Source organism: Hippopotamus amphibius, chromosome 1, assembly GCF_030028045.1.
Source record: "Hippopotamus amphibius kiboko isolate mHipAmp2 chromosome 1, mHipAmp2.hap2, whole genome shotgun sequence".
Lineage (NCBI taxonomy): Eukaryota > Metazoa > Chordata > Mammalia > Artiodactyla > Hippopotamidae > Hippopotamus > Hippopotamus amphibius.
The window spans coordinates 15,145,686-15,164,968 of NC_080186.1; the positions used below are offsets into that span (position 1 = coordinate 15,145,686).

Here is a 19,283-nt window from a genome sequence, read left to right on the forward strand (position 1 = left end):
AAGGAAGTATGCAGATTTATTATTTTCTGACTAGTGAAGTTTTATAAGAGTTCATTGTAGTAAGTGGTTATTTCATGTGATCAACCTTACTGAAAATTAAGAATTTTCTAAATGAAAGGTCTTGATTGCCTCAATTACATCCTTTTGTTTGTTTTTAGAGTAGGTTGCTTTTTATTCACATTCTGAGGAATAGACTGCACCTTGCTAGAGTCCACTTATACTTCTACATGCGAAAAGTTTATCAAGTTGTTTATCAGATTGTTGTTGTAGAGACAGGTAGAAAAGTATACCCAGAGTCTTGATATGTTCCTTTGTTTCTTTCACAGGATTTTAATTTGATAGTCCAAAACCTGGAAGCTGAAAATTATAATATTGAATCTGCGATAATTGCCATGCTCCAGATGAACCCAGGGAAAAGAAATAGTAAGCCCATGATTCAAAATGATTATGTTGGTGATTTTCCAAATACTTACTTTTAATCAAGTGACAGGTAGTAATTATATGGTCATGTATTCATTCAGCAGTTGTTTATTGAGCACTTTGTATATGCAGGCGTTTTTCACTAGGTGCTAGCCCTGCATCAGGGAGAGTACAGTCTGGGGGTGGGGAGGGGCGTGGTGGAGACAGAGGAGTAAATTGGTGTAATGATACATAATGAAGCGGGGGTACAGAGTGCTTGGGGAATGCATGGAAAGGCCACCTAGATCAGTTTTGGAGGAATAGAAAGTGTCAGGGAGGACTTTATCCTTTTAGAAATAAGATCTTGTTATAATACCAAAATGATAATTGAAATGAAATAGAGAGAAAAATTATTTTTCTAATGAAAATATTTAGATTACTGACATATGCCAACTGGTGATAATTCAATATTTTTTTTTTCTTGAACTGAGTTTAATTCTGTGATTCAGAGGAAGGAAAAAAGATGTTAACATCTAACTGTTTTCTCAAGTTATTTATTTTAAATGATTCAATACTTATTGCCAGACATTATATGCCAGATACTGTTCCTGGCATTATAGTTTTCTGATTGGTTATTTTATCATCCTCCTTATATATTAGCTGTGCCTTCTAAGAAACCTGTATGTAACTTGGTCTTTTTGATTTTAAAGCAGCACTGTGCAGTGTCTGTGCTGTCCCGTATGGTGTGTACTTGACATGTGGTGAAGTGAGGCTGACTGAGGAACTAAATTTAAAATTTTATTTAACTTTAATCCGTTTGAATTTAAATAGCTGTGTGTGGCTAGTAGCTGCTGTACTAGAGAGCACAGTTTTAGAGCTCGTTTCCTTTCTGTTTTTAGGGTAAAAATGAAAGATTTCCCTCTAAAAATTCATGTTAGAAAATGGTTTAATCTAACAAAACAAAGCACTTGGCTGGTGGGAAGCTGATGATAAGACTGGTCAACAGGTTATTTTAAAATTTATCTTCCAAATTTTACCAGTTGTTTTCTCCTTATGTTCCCCACTGTATTGACTTGATATTAGAATTTTGCCTCAAGGAAACTTGCTCTCCAAATGACAGTGATCTAGGGGCCCAGGTAATTTGGAGTCATTTAACAATAATCGCATTGTGTAGCTCTCTTAGGTTTTCAGTTTAACAAAATATCTTTCTTTGGAAGATGCAGAGGAGAACCTTGAGTCCAGTGGCCGAGTACTGAAGCAGTGTGGCCCATTGTGGGAGGAGGGCGGCAGTGGCACCAGAATCTTTGGAAATCAGGACTTAAATGAAGGCAGGACTGAAAACAATAAGGCGCGGGCCAGCCCTGGTGAAGAAAACAAAGCAAATAAAAACCAGCTCCCAAAGGTAGGAAAGGTGGGGTTGCCAGGGCGAATGGTGGGCTGCTGTAATTCAGTGGCTGTGGAGGGAACTTGGAGCTCATTTTAGTGTGTGATTTTCTTTTGATTTATGAAAGTGGTTATTGTAGGAGATACAGGGAGTGCATGAGGGTATATCATGAAGCGGAGTGAAGACCTCACTTGTCCTGTTTGGACTTAACAGTGATGACTGGAAGCAAGCATTCCCTGAGCTCATACTCTGACGTTGCTGCGTGTGTGGGTGCTTTCCATGCTGAACCACGTGATCGAATCCCATTTTTTGTAAATGCCATCGCCTTCAGTGAACATCTTTCTGTATAAATCTTGGTATTTTGCATGATTTGCTTAACTAGAGTCCTAGAAGAGGAATTAACAGGTTAAAGGGCATGGATAGTTGAATCTTTTAAAGGTCTGGTAAATTGTCAAATGCTTCCCAGAAAGGTTGTACTTCTCGCTCCCCACCCCCACTCCCACAAGTAGTATATATATAACACCATTAATTTTACTGAATGTGGAACTTATTGTAAAGACTTTCACCAAGAAATTCTGAGCTTGAAATGCAAAGTAATGTAAAAAGTCACAGGCAGAGGCTAAGGTGTAATAAGCTTCTGAGGATTTTGTTAGGATTCCCTGGGGCATTAAATTATGTACAGAAAGGCATCCTTTGTCTTGCTTGAGTGTTGCCTTCTGCTGGACTAGTGTTAATGTTTCTTTAGATCATTTTGAATTGGTTTATGAGGAGAATGGAATGGATCTTGTTTGGTAGCTCAGCAAGCGGATATAAATTTAAATGTAAATTTGAGCAGTAATGGGAAGGAAACCATTTTTGGTCTGTTAGGTGGGTTTTCTGTGTTCTTGTTGAAAGGCAGCCTGTGCCCTTTGCATCTGTCAGCGCCACATTTCCCGTGCGCCGGTGCAGCCTGTGTCCCTGTGCTGGCAACTCACGTGGCAGTCTTCTCTTTCAGGTCACAAACAAACAGAGGCGAGAACAGCAGCGACTAGAGAAGAAGAAACGACAGGAGGAGAGGCACCGGCACAAAGCCCTGGAGAACAGGAGTAGCCACAGAGACAACAACAGAAGCGAAGCAGATGCGAGCACTCAGGTCACCTTGGTGAAGACCTTCGCGGCTCTCAACATCTGACTCTAGCCTCCTGGGAGTTGTGAGAAGCGAATGGAAAGCGGAGGGCCGTGTGCCCGGCTTTCCAGTGAGGCCATCCTTTTACAGAATGAAACTCAACCCACAGAATCACACACTGAGTTAGTTTCTTTCAAGCTGCCTTTTTTTTTGTTCAGAGTTTTGTCAGTGATACGTTTTATTTAATGAAAGTGCAGCGAAGCCATTCATGTCCCGTAATTAAAATATCGAGTTTTAGGGGTGGATAGTTAGGTCAAAAAAAAAAAACAAACAACTTTTTTAAGTGTGGTTTTATTTGCCCTGAAAATTAGAGCTCAGTGACCCCGGGATCTTTTCTTAACACTTGGGGTGCGTTTCACTGTAATTGTTCATGAAGTAGTTTAGATTAACTGCTAGAAATTCAGAATGACAAGTTTCCTTTGTTTCTTTTTCATTTTCAAACAGACATTAATATGCAGGATAGTTTATAAATGATCTCCAACTCAGGTACGTGTTTAGAATTAACTTTCTTCTAATCCAAGTTGATCAGAAAATAATTCAGAAAGTGTTTTCCCAAAGTAATAGGACATGAAGGTTGTGGCCTGCAGTCAGTGTGGAAATTAAATAATTGCATTTCTCTTCTTCCTGATTCTCATGTTCGAATGGGATGCAGGTGCTGTTGGTTCGTTTCTACTCAAGCCATATGATAAATAGGCCTGACTGTTAATTAGGTCTGGGCTTTGCTGGAAAATTGATAGTGTTGCTCAGTATTTGGTACTTGTTTCTTGACAATGAGAAGATGGTATATTACTGCTTATGATGCAGTTCTGGGATTCTGATAGCGTGGAGCGCAGGATCCATAGTTGTAAAGGGAGAAATCAAGAGAGTCTGAGTTTTTGCTCAGGAAGAGTCTGAAGAGTTAGTTCATTTTGTAGGGGGAGGGTGTCTGGAAGAATATCTAAGGTTTTTCATGTCCACATTTTAAGTAAGTCACTATCTTTTCTTCCCTACTATTCTAGATTTTGAAAGATGCCTTCAGAGAAATAAAAGGTAACTTGATCTGTTGCCCAGTTTTCTTAGTATTGTGAAAATGAAATCCAATAAAATGCTGCACTTACTTCTTTTTAGTTAAGCCCTGTTTGGGATTTTGCTGTTGGGAAAACTCTCCAGCACCCTCCGGAAGTTGTCAGTGACTTAGGTTAGACCAGCAGGGCAGAGGACGTACTTTGGCTGAGGCCTTTGAATGACACCACAGTGCTGAAATAGATTTGGGCAGTGGAGAGGTGTCATTCCTCAAACTGAATTAGGTGGATGTGAACTTTAAAACTGTAATGTATGAAGTGGCCAATCTTGGACTGTCTTTACCTTTTGGAGACCTCATATTTGGAGAAATAATATATGCTGAATCAAAAGGTAAGTTATTAGTTACCTCCCCCATCTCAGGTTTCAAAATTATCAGAGTTCTGGGGCAAAGGGAAAACGCTGAGAAGGTTTTGACACGAATGCGCGTGTCATTGTGTGGGTGGCCTTGGGTTCATTGGATTGTTTTTATCAGCAGGTGATTTGCTTCCTTTGGTTTTGATGATGTATTTTAATTTTTGTTGTTTGACTTTGGTGACTTTTTGTGGTTGGAGCCTCAGTAGTCTCTTGGAAATGCTCCCAGGACATCCTGGTACAATACATCGTAATACGTAGCAAATTTAGAAACTGCACAGCATTTTTTCTTTGCACATTGTGGAGTCCTGAGTTAGAGCCTCTAGTACTCAGTCCAAACAAGTGAGGGGTCTCCGTTGCCTCACTGTCTCCAAGGAAGGGAGGTTCAGTGCTTTAGAATCTGTTCTCTTGGCTTTCAACTCTGGACACATTCCTGACTGTGGCTGAGCATTTCTGAGTGAGCCCTCTTTCTTGTCTGTTTTGTGCTGTGAGAGTACAGGAGACCAGATCCTCTCAGAAGGATTAAGATCGTGTACCAGAAATGCAGCAGAATTAGGAGTCAGAAATAGCTCAAGGGAGGAAGCTGTTGTCAGAAGCAGTAGGATTGCTTTATGTACTTGGTTAATGAAGGTGGCCATGGGCCCTGTTAGGTTTTAGAAGTTGCTGAAAAGTTACTAAAGAATATTGGGCACATTTATTTATAAATTACCTAATTCGGATAATAGGCTTTGGCTTTTCTTGGGTAAAATAACAGTGGTTTTAAAAACTAATCAGATGGCTTCAGTAATTTTCTTTTATTACCATTTCATAGTTTTCCAGTTATAACTGGTGGTCTATGTTTAGTGTGTTAATTATTAGGAATGGGGTACATGTATCCAACTTTAGTAATATCTTCTAGCTAAGGGTTTAAATTTAGACTTCACTGCCTCAGTCCCACCAAAGTGTGAGGTGGATGACATCCACGTAGTACTTCATTGCCTTGGTAGGCACTTGAGAACTACCAAAATGGAGGCCCAGTGTGCTTAGTCCTGGGATGACTGGTCAGTGGTGGTTACCTGGCTTGGTTGCTCAGGTGCACTGCATAGTAGGAAGTGACTCTTTCTTAACCTCTGTGGCTGTTAGAGGTTTGTTATGTATTTCCGTAGCTTTGGTCAGGAGACGGGGTATGGGGCAGTGGTCCATAGCTGCTTACTAGTCTTATAAACTGTATATAAAGGTTTTATGGATTTAAAAAAAAGATTTTTTTAAAGGTCAAAATAAGAAATAAAATTTTAGTGGCAACAGCTTTGTACTTAGAGAGGTAGATGTATTAAAACAACATAGAACCACAACTTCTAAATTAATATAGTTGCCACAGGAGACATTAGAGAAAGAAGGTATATGTATATTTAATTTTTCAATAATAGGAACATAGGCTTTCAGGATTGAAGTCTGGTTGAAGAATTGTGGCAGAAAGAAGAATCTTAAGTGTCACTTGAACTTCTCTATAGTTTCTTTTATAAGCTCTGAAAACACTTCCGGACCCATTGTGATTCTGAGGGCTTGTGAAGTAGGATCTCCGTTGTGGGGCAGCTGGAATGGGCTTTGAGGGAGCCTTTGTGTAGGCAGTTTTTAATGCACTGCCTGCCTCCCTGGGGAGCTTCCACAGTGTGAAACGATATGGTCCCCGGGGTGGGGGGAGGGCCCTGCTAAGGGGGGAGAGCTGCTCATATGTTAAGTAGGTAGATATCAGATGGACTTGGCATTGAACTATGTTCGTAGTGAGTCCCTGTCGTCAATGTGCAATTTCTCTCATTCTGAGAAACTCTCTAGACTGCCTGGGTTTTACTGGGTCCACATAGAATGCTGTCAATTTACCTCTGTGAAATGTTCAACTCGAATGTGCAGTCGGTTGAAGGAAACTTGGATTCCGAGTCAGAGCTGGCTAACATTCACCCTGACCAGAGGGTCTGTGGGGGTGGGGTGACAGTGGAGCTTCTTGGTTTCAGTGTCACATCCGTGGCCCTCTCTGACTCCCATTTCGGGTGGACGCGTAGCTCTTCACCTTTTTACCTCAAGGCTCTGTCTATCTATAGCAAACCTTTAGACTCAGAGTCTGATGCAGTTTTTTTTTTTGTTTGTTTTGACATTTTCATTATCCACTGTTTTGTTCATCTCAGCTTTCAGAGCAGGCATTGCTCAAACTCTGGGGCCTTCCAACAGTTGTTCTGAGGTGATTTAATAATGGCACTTTCTATAAGGTGTGTTTTTCTGACTGTAAAGCAAATTGTATTTTTCCACTGATGTTGGAAGATCTCAATGGTATATTTCAATGATGGCACACCTTCTGCCATCACATACGAGGCAGGGAATGGATAATTGGTTTGAAGTGGAGACACCAAGCACCAGTCACGAAGTGCGTGTGCAATACAGAACTGAGAAGGTGCCCCATGGGGCCTGGCCCTGCAGAGGACCTGGGCCTCGTTGACTGCCTGGCCCCATCTGTCCAAGGTAACATTCCCTGTGAAAACCTCAGGCTCTTAACCATTTCCTCTGAGAGATTACCTTCTAGAGCCTCGCTCTCCTAGTTCGGGCTACTTTATAGCTTGATTAAAATGTGTAGCATCCTTGCAAAGTCGCTTGAGAAGGAGCTGGTCCCAGTAAAGAATAATCTCTGTAAAAGCACGAACTTTTGTGCGGTGACTTTGGTTTAAGCAGGGCATGCCCCTGGTCCAGAACTACTTCTGCTCACTGTGTTGTAGCCCTGGAAGATGATGACCGCTGGACAAAACCTTGATGGACTGCCCCTCATCCTCCGCGTCTCGACATCCAGCATGTCACTGTTGCCAGCCGTCTGTGACAGTTATTTGAGCGCAATTGCAAACCTCAGCCTGTAGTTCCATCCCCTGGCAGGTCCCTCGACCAAAACTTGAGGAATGCGGGTGTGGGCTCCTCTCATGGTTCATTTTCCGTGGGGAGAAGGGCTCTTGGCCTCCCTGGCTACCCTGCCAGCATCCTCCACCAGCACTGAGCTCAATGAGGAGAAGAAAAGAGCCAGGAGCCAGATGTCAGACCCCTGTGTTCCTCTTGCAGGGGTTGAAGCGCTGGTGGGTGTTAATCCCCTTTATGAAGGAGGGCAGGTGGCTCTGTGGAGAATACAGGGGCCTTTACAGGCTCAGCCACCTTCTCTTTTTCCTAATTGCACTATACTTGTTCTCGCTGCAGCCCGGAGATAGTTAAGACCTCTGTTGGGTCATGATCCATAGACTTCGCAAGTCTTGCCTTATGTGTGATGCTCGACGGGGAGAGATGTGACCATTGTCTGATGTCCGTGGTTCATTTCCTCCAGGATGTTTCCTTCCTCAGATTGTGTTGCTCTGAACCATTTTATTTTTTATTTACCAAAGTACTGTACTTGGCTATTTGCAGTGTTTTCAAAACCAAATGTTTCTTTTTTTTGTGTTTTTAATCTTCAATACTTGGTGCAATAGAAGCTGCAAAAATGTGCCACTTTATCTATGAAATGGAGTTTTGTATACCAGTAAATTCTAGTTTAAAGACAAACCTTCAAGCTGTTTTTGTCACTGTCTGATTACCGTTTGAGTGCATGAGACAGAGAGCCTGCCGGGAAATGCCCTTCTTAGAGACCTTTGTGCGGAAGATGTGCATGTTCTTCCAGTGTACCGTCGTTCAGGGTCTCGCTGAGCTCAAGCAGCTGATTCTAGCTTCTGTGCAGGTGAGCAGAGCTGCTGCACACCACGGCAGGGCCACCCTTCAGAGTTCTGCTTTGTATGTAAGAACGTCTCTCATAGTTGGCAGTTGCCTAAATACAGAGCAGCTGTCTGTTTACTGCCACCTTGTGGTTTCTCTAGAATTCTGGGGCTTGGTTTGACCCCATTCCAGGAGGAATTGCCTTCCCCTGGGCACACGTGGGCAGCAGTGGCTGCACGGACTCACCTGAAAGCGGTGCTCAGGAGGGAGAGGGGGAAGGGCAGCCACAGAAAACCAGAGGGAGGGGATCCCTTGGCACGAGTAGCAGGGCTCCGCCCACTCCAGGGCTCCAGGGCTGGTGGCAAAGTCAAGACTGCTGTCATCTCCCCAGCCTCGCTGCGGCCTCGTGATTTTGGCCTCAAGGCTCCAGCTTGCTCCTGCCCTATGTCTGTGCTCATGAAGCAGCCTTTGAATTGGCTCCGCAGAACCGTGACCCCAAAAGGTACCACCCTGGGCGAAGGAAGAATTCTCCAGCTACTGGCAAGGCCGTTCCCCCTCGGTTGCTGTCCTCCCTGTGTGATTTTTGCCTCATTCCATGACTCACAGACTTCTGGGTGCACAAACGCTATCCAGTTCCTGAGCCCATGAGGCCCAGAGTCTGGACCCTGTTAACCCAACTGAGAATCTTTCTGAAAGATCTGCTAGGACCAGAGTGCAGTCCTGATGTAGGTGTCGCCTCCCTCAGTTGGAAAGCTTCCATGGCCTCCTTAATTACATCCTGCAGTGGTTCAGCTGGGGCCAGGGGGCTGCCTGCTGGGCTGGGTGGTGGTCCGGGGGCCACCTGCTGGGCCGGGTGGTGGTCCTGGGGCTTCCTGCCTGGGTCTTGGTGACCTGTGAGATCGGATGAATCTGTAAGGACAGACGTGTCCTCAGGGCACGTAGGGAATAATTGGAGAACACAGTTTATTATTTACATTTTCCTTCAGGCTACAGCCTTGCTTACTCTGGGTGAGTGACAATTTACTGTGCCAAAGATTGAGATACCAAAAGGGGGAAAGTGACTGTTCCCGTGTCCCCTCTTGGTAACTGGTCATGGTTGTCTAGGGGAAAGCAGGCTTGAAACACCCAGATTTAAAGTTACCTGTTTGCTAGACGCAAAGAAAGTGCACATCGCCCTTGAGATACAACCAAAATTTGTCGTGAAATGCTCTGCTGCAATATGATTTTGGCTGGACTGCTGGACAGGGTGGGCACTCAGACCAGAGAGATGCAGCAATTTAGAACTTTTTGGGTTGAATAGAATCAAGAACAGACCTGCCAATTCATGGATTCTGGCTTGGCAGAAGGAAAAATTTTCCACTTTGGAGAAACTTGTCTGAATTTCCCTATGGTAGAGGGATTTAGGTATCTCAAGATACTCAGTTTTTGTTCAGTTTATTCACCAATGCAAACATCCAGGAATCCATCCGTCATTTACTGGACGTGTGCTGTGTTGGAGTCTATTTCTGGGCATTGAATCAGATGTGGACCTTGTCCTCAAAAACCTTTCAGCCCAGCAGTGAAAGTTGGCACGTATCTATGACCCAAAAGAACACAGGCCATAAAAGGAGGTACTGATAGGAGGGCTGTGAGTTCAGAAGGGAAATCAAGGAAGGCTTGGTAGAGGAAGTGACGTTTAGACAGAGCATGAAAGGGGAGATACGAGGTGGAAATAGGGAGCTAAGGTATTTGGGACTGAAGGACCAGCATAAGCAAACCCCTCGAGTGGGAGAGTAGGATGTCCCACGTGTTTGGGACAGAGTTTATTAAGGATATACAATTTCGTTTGGAGAAAGACTGGGACCTCCTTTCTTTAAACACTTGTCACGTGCCTTTTGCTACCGGAAGACTAATGCTGCGCTTGCTGAATGAATTCCAAAGATCAGGCATACCCGGTCCCTCCTGACCTCATCTTACAGTGTCACGAGTCGGTCTGTGTGTGCATTTTGGCCTTGGAACACATCACGGTAGCAGCCCTCCAGGAAGAGTGCTGTGTACCATCTTTCCAGCCATTTGTGCCTCATTGCCTCTGTGGGACATCAGATCAGGGCACTGAAGGTTAATGATTTCCAAACACTTATCCATTTAAGATAAATGAGCACTCGGAGTAGTAAGCCAAGGGGCTACTCAAATAAATTAGTATTTGTCATGTGTATGATGCCACTGCTATAAAATTGTCACAATTACATGTATCTGTGGATACAGTGGAGCAGATATTTAACATCCACTGTGTGACGGATTCAATAGGGGGGACAAAACTGCAAAGGGACCTAGCACAGATGGAGCGTCTATGATGTGCCAGGCACTTTGAATAAGCTGTCTCATTTAAACCTTAAAACCACCTGGTGAGGCTGATGGTCCCACCCGCATTTTACACGTGAGGGAATAAATAATGGGTCCGAGATCACAGATTTGAACCCAGGGTAGTCTGCCTCCACCCTATAGGAACCCGAAACAAAAGCCCAAATAACTGGGGTAAGCATCCCTAAGAAAAGTCTAAACACATTGCTTGGCCGTTCAGAGAGGGGCAAGATCTTCTCCAAGTGGAAAAGCATCATGGAAAAAGTGGCATTTGAGATGTGCCTCAAAGCATGTGAACGCGAACGTGGTGATAAGGAGCCTGTGAAGAGGGAGGCTTCTAGGTTGAAGGAGGCTATTGCACGGAGGCGCGAAGGTACCCGGGCATGTTCTGGCAGTGGTGAGGAGCATAGAGAAATATATATGGCTGGATAAAGGCGGGTGGAAGAGCAGACGATACCAAGCTTGAATGCCACGGGTTGGTGGACAGTGGGAGCCACTGATGGTTCAGGGGCAGAAGAGTGATGTGATGGAAATCACACTCTAGGAAAATGAAGCTGGCATTGTGGCCAGGATGGAGAATGGAGGGCTGAAGAACCTTAAGTCCTGAGAGCCCAATCTTAGCTCTATTACGACGCTTACTAGTGTAGAGTAACTGGTGTTGTCTATCTGTAGGCTGGCCACATCAGATTTGTCTCTGTCTCCAGCATTCAGCAAGGGGCGAGGAGCATGGTTTGTATGAAAGCGTATTGAGGGAAAGAATGGAATTTAATACAGTATTCAGGTCTCCAGCAGGGACCCTGCAAAGAACCCTAAAGAAGCAGATGAATGTCCATGAAATCATAATTGGACTCTTAACTTGGGAATTCCAATGTGATTTGATCTCTAATCACTTACTCAGCAAGTTGTTTAATTGAACACTTGGTTCATAGCTTTTGTTAGGGGCTAAGTGGGAACAAAAGCAAAAACCATCCAAATCCTATCATCAGAATTGGAGAGGCAAGCTATGAAACATTCAGGGAACAAAGTCCCTTCTCCAGCCTTGATTTAGTCCCCATGCCTCATTCATTCATTCATTCATTCATTCATTCATTCAGTGAATTAATAAAGAATTTAGAACAGTGCCTGGTAAATGCCAAATGCTTAACAAATGTTAGGTATTATTGCTATTATGACTATCATTCATTCATTTATGGGATGCTTATAATGTGCTAGGCATTATTTTACGTGCATTCACACATGCTAATTTATTAAAACCTCGCTACAACCAACCTGCCAGGGAAATGTCATTGTTCTATTTTACAAGTGCGGAAACCGAGGCTGTTGGCCGTATATCAGCACTTTTTGGATTTCAGTGTGCATATGAATCACCTCGGGGTCTTGTTAACCAGTGGGTCTGGGGGCAGGTCCAAGATTCTGCATTTCTAACAAGGTCCCTGAGCAGCGAGGTCTAGGACAGATGCACTGCTGCTAACTGGCAGAGCAGAGGGCTCCACCTGGAACCTCCAACAATGTGAAGTTCAGGTTTCTCCTTTCCTTTTTTCAGTCCTTTCCATCAGGTCTGCAGCTGGAAGTCAAATGTGTGTACTATAGAGATACACAAACAGGATTTAGACAGAATCATTGATTCATTCTCCAAATATTTATCGATTCCTGGAAAAACAGGCTGCACTGGGGCTTGTTCTTAAGTTCCAGTTTTCACCCTGTCAGGTGGTTAAACAACTGTCACATCATCAGGTACTCCTTCCATCGCTACCTTGAATCTGGTACACCCAGAACATCACCTCTCTCCACCTCTCCCGTGTCAGTTCCTTCTTCCTGTGTTTCTCTTGTATGCATTTGGCACCATCATTCTAAGATGTCTGTAATGACTTATTATTTCTCAACATATTTATTACTGAAAATGAGAGGGGACTGATTTCACTAACCCAGAAACACGCTTTGCCCCCATGATGAAGGGAAATTCGGGTTTAAGCCAGATTTGTTTCCTCCTATTAGCCTGAACAGAATGGACACCAGAGGGCGCCTCAGGACCACTCTTCCCAACAAACGCTGTGCTCTCTTCCCCACCCACCCACACTGCTTTAACACCTGATCTGGTGATTCTTCAGGGAGGATTTGAGTCAGTCACAGCAGCAAAGCACTCACATCTGCCCCTCTCCTGTTTTGTTTGTTTGTTTTGCCAGCACAGAACTTCACCTTTTAAAATTTATGATGGAAAAAAAAAATGATGATCGATCATCTTTTTGATGGCTTCAGGCTCTTTCCTGCCTTGAAAGTCCTGAATGTTGTACACACGCCATGAAATGGACAAAGGGAGTGGACGTTTCTAACCTGTCCACTGTGAGCTTTGCCTGTGCAATGCTTTTTTACATGCTTTATCTCATTGAATAGGCTCATCCCAATCCTGGAAGATTTTATCAGCGTATTACAGATAGTGGAGCTATATCTATATTTAGGGGTAGAATCTGCTGTAGTTCATTGCTTCCCAGATAGGCTGCATTCCATTTGATGGTGCATGAAATTGCCTCCAGAATCAGCCCCAGGATGTTGAATGTTGAAACCTTTCCTCTTCCCCTCCCTGTATCAGGAGCCTGACCTAGCCTGGGCGTCCTCACAGCTGACCTTCCCTGGGCACTCTGGGCTGTCCAGGATGACAACCAGAGGGGCAGAGTGTCAGTGACTGATGCCCACTCATGAAGAAATGAAGGCACACTGGCTTGGGAGTGAGGACACCTCTTCAGGTAAAACTTTCCCCCTGTGACCCCCGGATGCCCACTGGTCAAGAGAGGGCTTTGAATAAAGTGATTCGAGAGCTTCTTTTCACTCTGAGTCAGTCTTCTAATGGGAGGGATTTGAAACCTGATGACATGGTGGCGACAATATTTTTAGGTTGGTATTTTGCGGGCTTTTCACATTATGCCATATGGCCAGAAACATTCCTTCTAGAGAGTGCCATTATTATCTTGGATAAGATGGTAGAATGTTAGAAAAAGAGAATCACAAAAACTCACTGTAACGGGAAATTAAAAGGACGGGATGTCAGAACTGTGCATGGGGCCACTGTGTGAGATCCACCCTGTGTCCCAGTGCCTAGCATGTTGTTGGCCTGTTGTGGGTGCTCAAAAAATGAATGAATGAATGAATGAAACTGTAAACTAATTAAACCCAACAATGATAGAATCTGAGGATCAGTATTAGAATTATGGGGAAGTATTATCCACATATTCAGAAGAGGGAACTGAGATCCCAGGGGGTAGGTTATAGGATCTTCTAGGTGCTAAAGCCCCCGGGCATGGCTCTTCCTCGGGAGGGGGCGGGGGGGGGGGTGGGAGGCCAGTGACGGTCCAAGTCTGAGTCTGGGAGCTCTCAGGGATGGATGGATTTGCAGGGAAGGAATTTTCCAGAGGGAGGGGTTTAGTGCCAAGGTCGCTGAGGTCTGGGGCTCCAGCAGCTGGAGGCAGGGGGCCGCGGGGAGGAGGCGGCACACAGCCTTAGGAGGGGGGGGTGGGTCCAGTGCACAGCTTGTTGGGGTAATGGGCATATTTGCGGTTGTAGGTGGCCAGGTTGCGGCGAAAGCAGAGCGCAGCCCTCTTGTCACACTCACAGGTCTGTCGTTGGCAGGTAGTTCTGCCTGCTGGATGGGACAGAGTGAGTCAGGACCTGCATGCCCTGGGGCTACCACTCTGAGGCGCACAGAGGACTGCTCTGGGGTCCCCATTCTCAGCCCCCACCGGCTGGAGGCCAGTTCTCACGAGGGATGTTCCAGGGATGGGAGAGAAGAAGGACAGGGTACTAGAGGGCCTGCTGGGTCCCAGGACTCTGGGAAGCCCAGAAGTTTGTTCTCGCTGTTCTTTCCCCTCCCAAGCCCACTCCACTGCCCTGAGACCTTTCCCCCACCGGCAGACCATCTCGTTCACTAACTGTCATCTGCCCCAGCCCAGGGAAGGCGCGTTTCTAGGCAACTCCTTCTCCCATGTAACGCACAGCTGACAGTGCAGGCAGCCGTCAGTCAGAGAGGAAAGCTGGGAAATTTACAGCAGCTCAATCCCAGATGGCCTGAGAGACCGAAACTGGGGTCTGCTCCGGCCCGTGCCTGTCTCCTTCAGAGTGGACGAAGCCCGTTTTTCTAGCATCTACTATAGGGCCCCCACTCCACAGGTGCCCCCACCCAGCCTGGGAAGTGGAGCTGGTGTCAGCTCTGCAGGCACCATGGCCCCAAAGCCTCCACTTCACTCCACAAAAGGAACTCTGGCTCCTTTTTATCCCCATAAGGACATCTCTCAGCTCAGAAATGTCCGGGCTCCTCATTGTAAGTTTCCTCATTGTCCCTTGCAAATGTCAGCCTCATTTCCCATCCAGCTTCTGCTCTCACCTGCTCTTTCAGCAGAAATCAGAGCTGGAAGGGGCTTAAGAGCCACGTCACCTCCTTTGGGGGGTTCTTGCCAGGAGCTGGACTAAGCTGGGGAAGTGAGTGATTGTCTCCATTTTATAGATGAGGAAGTAGAGGCTTTGAGGGGTTACATCACTTGCCCAAAGTCATACAGTGGGTAGGTGACTCCCTCAGCCTGTTTCCCTATTCACCCAACACCTCCCCTCACTCATCCTTTCAGTGCCTTCCTGGACAGGTGGCTTCCCAGCCTTGCATGAGCCCCCAGTGATGAGGAGCTCACTACCTGTCAAAGCTGCCTTGCTGAGAGGACAGCTGTGGGAACAAGAAACTCTGAGCCAAATCTGCCTCCAGTGGTTCCGGTCCTCTTTCCGCCCCTCCCCCAGGACAGACCTTAGAGATCTGAGCTGAGTCTTCTTTGACCCTCCGAGATCCTCCTGCTCTGACACATGCTGGGCCTGCCTTCCTTCCAGGCTGCTCCTGGCTTTGTGGCAGGAAGGTTTGGTTCTCTGATCTGAGCTCCCTCCACGGGGCTGGGCTGCGTGGAGCCCTCTGCACTCTGACTCAGGTCAGGCTGTTTCCCCAGGCTGGGGACCAGAGGAAAGCTAATTGGTCCAAGTGGGCATTGGGCCTGGCAAAGATGAGCACTGGTGCAGTCAGCTTTTGGGAGCAAAATCCAAAGCCATCCAAAATCCAAGCTTCCACTCTCTCTGTCTGGGGCTGTGCCCTTGAGGCTCTGTCCTGGGGACCTTGCCTGTAGCTGCCACTCAGCCCCTGGGGAGGGCTGTGTGGGTACAGCTGCCCTGGGGCCTGGCTCAGCTCTGCCCCCTTTGCTCCCCTCCCCAGAGGCTGGAGCTGGGAGGCCTCTGGGTAGGGAAAGTGCCTGGGGTCAGGGCAGGAGCTGATGGGTCACCAGCTCCCTAGACAGGGTGCCACAGGAGCATCTGGGTGGATGGACAGGCCTCTCCCTAATTCCGTGATGATGGAAGCACCCCACCCCTCCAGCCCAGGTGACCAGGCTCAAGGGTCTCCATCAGCAGAGGGTTCCTGGCTGAAGCTCTCGCCACTCCTGGTGTCTGAGGGACCCTAGGGCTGTTCACTTACCACAGAAGATGCTGTGCCTGCTGACAGAGAAAAGATATCTTTCCATTTTGGGTTCACAGCCTAGCTTCTCCAGACGCTCATAGCAGCAGTCATGGGCGTGGCAGCACCTGTAAGGGTCACAGTCGGCCTGGAGGGGCCTGTGAGCCAGGCTGGGCTGGACCAGGGGCTTCTCCGGGGGGCTCAGGGCCCAAAGGGGCTCAAAAGGGAGGTCAGCCCCAACTTTCTAGGTGCCCCCAGCTCCTCCCTCCCCCAGGATGCTTCCCCCAGCTCCTCCCTCCTCCCAGGATGCTCCCCGCAGCTTCTCCCTCCCCCCAGGATGCTTCCCCCAGCTCCTCCCTCCTCCCAGGATGCTTCCCGCAGCTCCTCCCTCCTCCCAGGATGCTCCCCGCAGCTTCTCCCTCCCCCCAGGATGCTTCCCCCAGCTCCTCCCTCCTCCCAGGATGCTTCCTGCAGCTCCTCCCTCCTCCCAGGATGCTTCCTGCAGCTCCTCCCACCTCCCAGGATGCTCCCCGCAGCTTCTCCCTCCCCCCAGGATGCTTCCCCCAGCTCCTCCCTCCTCCCAGGATGCTTCCCCCAGCTCCTCCCTCCCCCCAGGATGCTCCCCGCAGCTTCTCCCTCCCCCCAGGATGCTTCCCCCAGCTCCTCCCTCCTCCCAGGATGCTTCCCCCAGCTCCTCCCTCCCCCCAGGATGCTTCCCCCAGCTTCTCCCTCCTCCCAGGATGCTCCCCGCAGCTTCTCCCTCCTCCCAGGATGCTTCCCCCAGCTCCTCCCTCCCCCCAGGATGCTCCCCCCAGCCTCTCCATCCTCCAGGGAGGTCCCCCTGCCGGGCCACCTGCTCACCAGTCTGTCTGGTCCACTGGCCAGTGGGAGCCGCCAACGCCACAGTAGCAGCCATAGTCGTTGTACTCCAGTGCAGGCTTCCCCGTCATCCTCTCGATCATCACCCCGAACTGGACCAGGTTCCCGTGAGCCAGGGCTACTGCTGGGAGGCATGGTGCAGGACGTCAGATCCCTCAGGGCCCCACCCTCTGCAGCCAGCTGCCTCTGATGTCCCCCCAAATCTGAGTCCAGACATCTCTCTGATTGTCTAGGTAACCTTGCCTCCCCAAGCACCTCACTCCCTATAATAACTATAGGGAGTTAAGCAGTGATAATATCCCCATGACATCATCGCACCTCGATGCCCTAGTCCTCACCCACATCGTGTCAGGATACCCGACCCCCCTCCCACTCTCCTTCCACCATCTCCCAGAATATCTGCCCCCCATCCTCCTGGCTCCCAACCCATCCTGATCATCTCCCCAGGTGTTAGCCCCTTTTCCCCCAAGAGTACTCTGTCCCCATCCCATCAGATGTCACTGGATAAGCTTCTTAACCACCTGGACTTCCCTGAATTCCTCCAGGTCCTGCTGATGCAGCAGAGGGGGTGCTGCTGACCCGGGCAGGTTAGAGCCAAAAATGGAAACTCAGATGAGGGATGGATTGTGTGTGTGGGGTGAGGGGTGGGGTGGAGTGGCGGGCGGAGCCCGTGAGTGCTGTCTGGGATCCCTGCCAGCCCCTCTCCCCCGCTCCCCAGGCCATCCAGCCTGCAGTCTTCCCCTCTCCCCCCTCTCCGCTGGTCAGTGCTGGCTCAGGAAGAAATGGCCTCAGGGGGACCAACCACACCCTCTCCAGGGCCGGGCTGGGGGCCTCCAGGGAGTTGGGAATTCCTAGCTGGGGCAGCGGTGGGGTAAATGCAGGAAGGTCACTTACCCAGGAGGCAAAGTAAGGAGGTCAGAAGAGGGGGAAGCTTCATCTTGGGGGGAGGGGAGGGGTGCAGGGGGCAGAGAAGCTGGGCTGTAGGAGAAGAAAGTCAGCAGGGGAGCCTCTGATTTCAAGGCACCTCCCTGGTTAGTTAAATACCCGGGTCCTGTCCACTCCCCATCATTAATCCTCAAATGTCCAGTGATGCAACGATACTTCCAGGTCTGACACTTTGGCCAAGTCCCCAGGGGAGGGGCCAGCCTGGGGCCCATGGGCTCTGCTTCCAGGCAGTTTGGAGAAGGTGGAGCCAATCTGTGGGCCTTCTTTTCATAGCCCTTCCCCTCACTTCCCCCTTTCCCCAAATCACCATGCTCATTCCCACTGTGGAGAGAAGAGCCTGGGCTGTGCCACGTGCTTTCCATTCTTGGTGTTTTTTCTCATTCCCACTCTGGAGCGATGAGCCTGGGCTGTGCCACGTGCTTTCCATTCTTGGTGTTTTTTTCTCATTCCCACTCTGGAGCGATGAGCCTGGGCTGTGCCACGTGCTTTCCATTCTTGGTGTTTTTTCTCATCCCCATTTTATTGATGCAGCTACTGAGGCCCAGAGAGGCTGAGAAACTTAAGTTCAGATTGCAGGGAAGCACCAAGAGCAAGTCTGTCCTGTTTCCATGCCACTAGCTACTTCAGCATGGCCCTGACTCCTGCCCTGCTCCTCAACCAGCCCCGTGTTACCTAGACAGAGAGCAGAGACAGCAGTTTGACTACACAGCAGGGCACTGGGTGCCTGGGGGCCATTTGTCCAAGAACCTAGAATCTAAAGGCTGGGAGCTCAGCCAGCTGGGCTTAGGGATTTTTCTTTTTGGTCTTTCCTGGACAGGTTCCTGCTTGTTTGACAGGTAGAGAAAGTACTCCCAGTTGTGAATTCTGTCTCCCCAAACCCTTGAGCAGTGGTGTCGTGTGGCTGCTGTAGAAACAGGCTCTGAGTCAGCTGGAAAACTCACATTCCAGCATGGACTGGAAACTTCCATCCTTTTGATGTTATCTTTTGGCCTGGACTGGGGAGAGAGTAGACTTTTGGTTCAACTTGGTCCCCAGAGAGAGCTGCTGTCCCCAGAGTCAGGTCAGAACCTTGAGGCTGGGTTTCAGAGCTTGGCTGGAGGTCAGCGGATGGAGGAGCGGACCCGGCTCTGTCGTGATCAGAAATGTCGAGGTCCCACTGGCCATGGCCTCACTGTGGCCTCATTTGCTGGCTGCTGCCCCCTCCCTGGAGTCCACTCAGAACTAGAGGCAAGATGCCCTGTCCTGGCCTGCAACTTCCTCCTGCCTGCCTTCTCTGTTCCTGGTCTGCTACTGGGATAACTCAACCAACCACCTCATCAACATCCAGGGCCTGGGAGCTGCTTGGTCTGTGGCCCTGGAGTCCTGATTCCACCATTTATTACGTGGCCTTGGGAGGATCCTTTTCCTTGCTGGGAACCTCAGTTTTCCTATTTCTATTATGGGGATGGAAGGCATCCCGCCCTTGTCTCCTTAATGGGACGGATGGGACACACAGCCAACTCAGCAGTACCTGCACCAAGCTCTTCTCCAGCAAGATCTCCGGGAGCCTTCAAACAACCTCATGACGTGGGAGCTGCAATCATCCCCATTTTACCGAG

The 19,283-nt window shown here is 48.2% G+C and overlaps 2 protein-coding genes across 11 annotated transcripts in view; one reads left to right on the top strand and one right to left on the bottom strand.

Moving 5' to 3' along the window:
* Nucleotides 1–7,898, top strand: part of OTUD3 (OTU deubiquitinase 3) — a 28,017-nt gene extending 20,119 nt beyond the window's left edge. Inside the window, exons 6-11 of one of the 10 annotated variants that reach the window (XR_009047919.1) lie at nucleotides 327–423; nucleotides 1,617–1,801; nucleotides 2,778–3,070; nucleotides 3,393–3,434; nucleotides 3,947–3,977; nucleotides 7,103–7,898. Coding sequence is in view for 1 of the 10 variants with exons in the window: in XM_057698191.1 (XP_057554174.1) it covers nucleotides 327–423; nucleotides 1,617–1,801; nucleotides 2,778–2,954 (459 nt within the window). In the remaining 9 variants the exon portion in view is untranslated. Of the gene's footprint in view, nucleotides 1–326; nucleotides 424–1,616; nucleotides 1,802–2,777 lie in introns of all 10 variants that reach the window. The other 9 variants (XR_009047918.1, XR_009047916.1, XR_009047920.1 and 6 more) reach the window with 9 other exon arrangements.
* A 5,984-nt stretch (nucleotides 7,899–13,882) lies between these two features.
* Nucleotides 13,883–17,677, bottom strand: PLA2G2E (phospholipase A2 group IIE). Its single transcript, XM_057706518.1, has 4 exons — nucleotides 17,635–17,677; nucleotides 16,723–16,861; nucleotides 15,883–15,989; nucleotides 13,883–14,025 (listed from the first exon to the last, which is right to left on the bottom strand). The coding sequence occupies exons 1-4, from the start codon at nucleotides 17,675–17,677 to the stop codon at nucleotides 13,883–13,885; spliced, it is 432 nt and encodes a 143-aa protein (XP_057562501.1).
* Between the last annotated feature and the right edge of the window lie 1,606 nt (nucleotides 17,678–19,283).

What these genes read in the sequence shown, in the direction of transcription:
- PLA2G2E (XM_057706518.1), bottom strand. Translation starts at nt 17,677, where the DNA reads ATGAAGCTTCCCCCTCTTCTGACCTCCTTACTTTGCCTCCTGG. An exon ending in CTCCTTACTTTGCCTCCTGG is followed by an intron (nt 16,862 to 17,634) that starts GTAAGTGACCTT and finishes GCCTCCCAGCAG; the next exon opens with TAGCCCTGGCTCACGGGAAC. An exon ending in CAGGCACAGCATCTTCTGTG is followed by an intron (nt 14,026 to 15,882) that starts GTAAGTGAACAG and finishes TGTCCCATCCAG; the next exon opens with CAGGCAGAACTACCTGCCAA.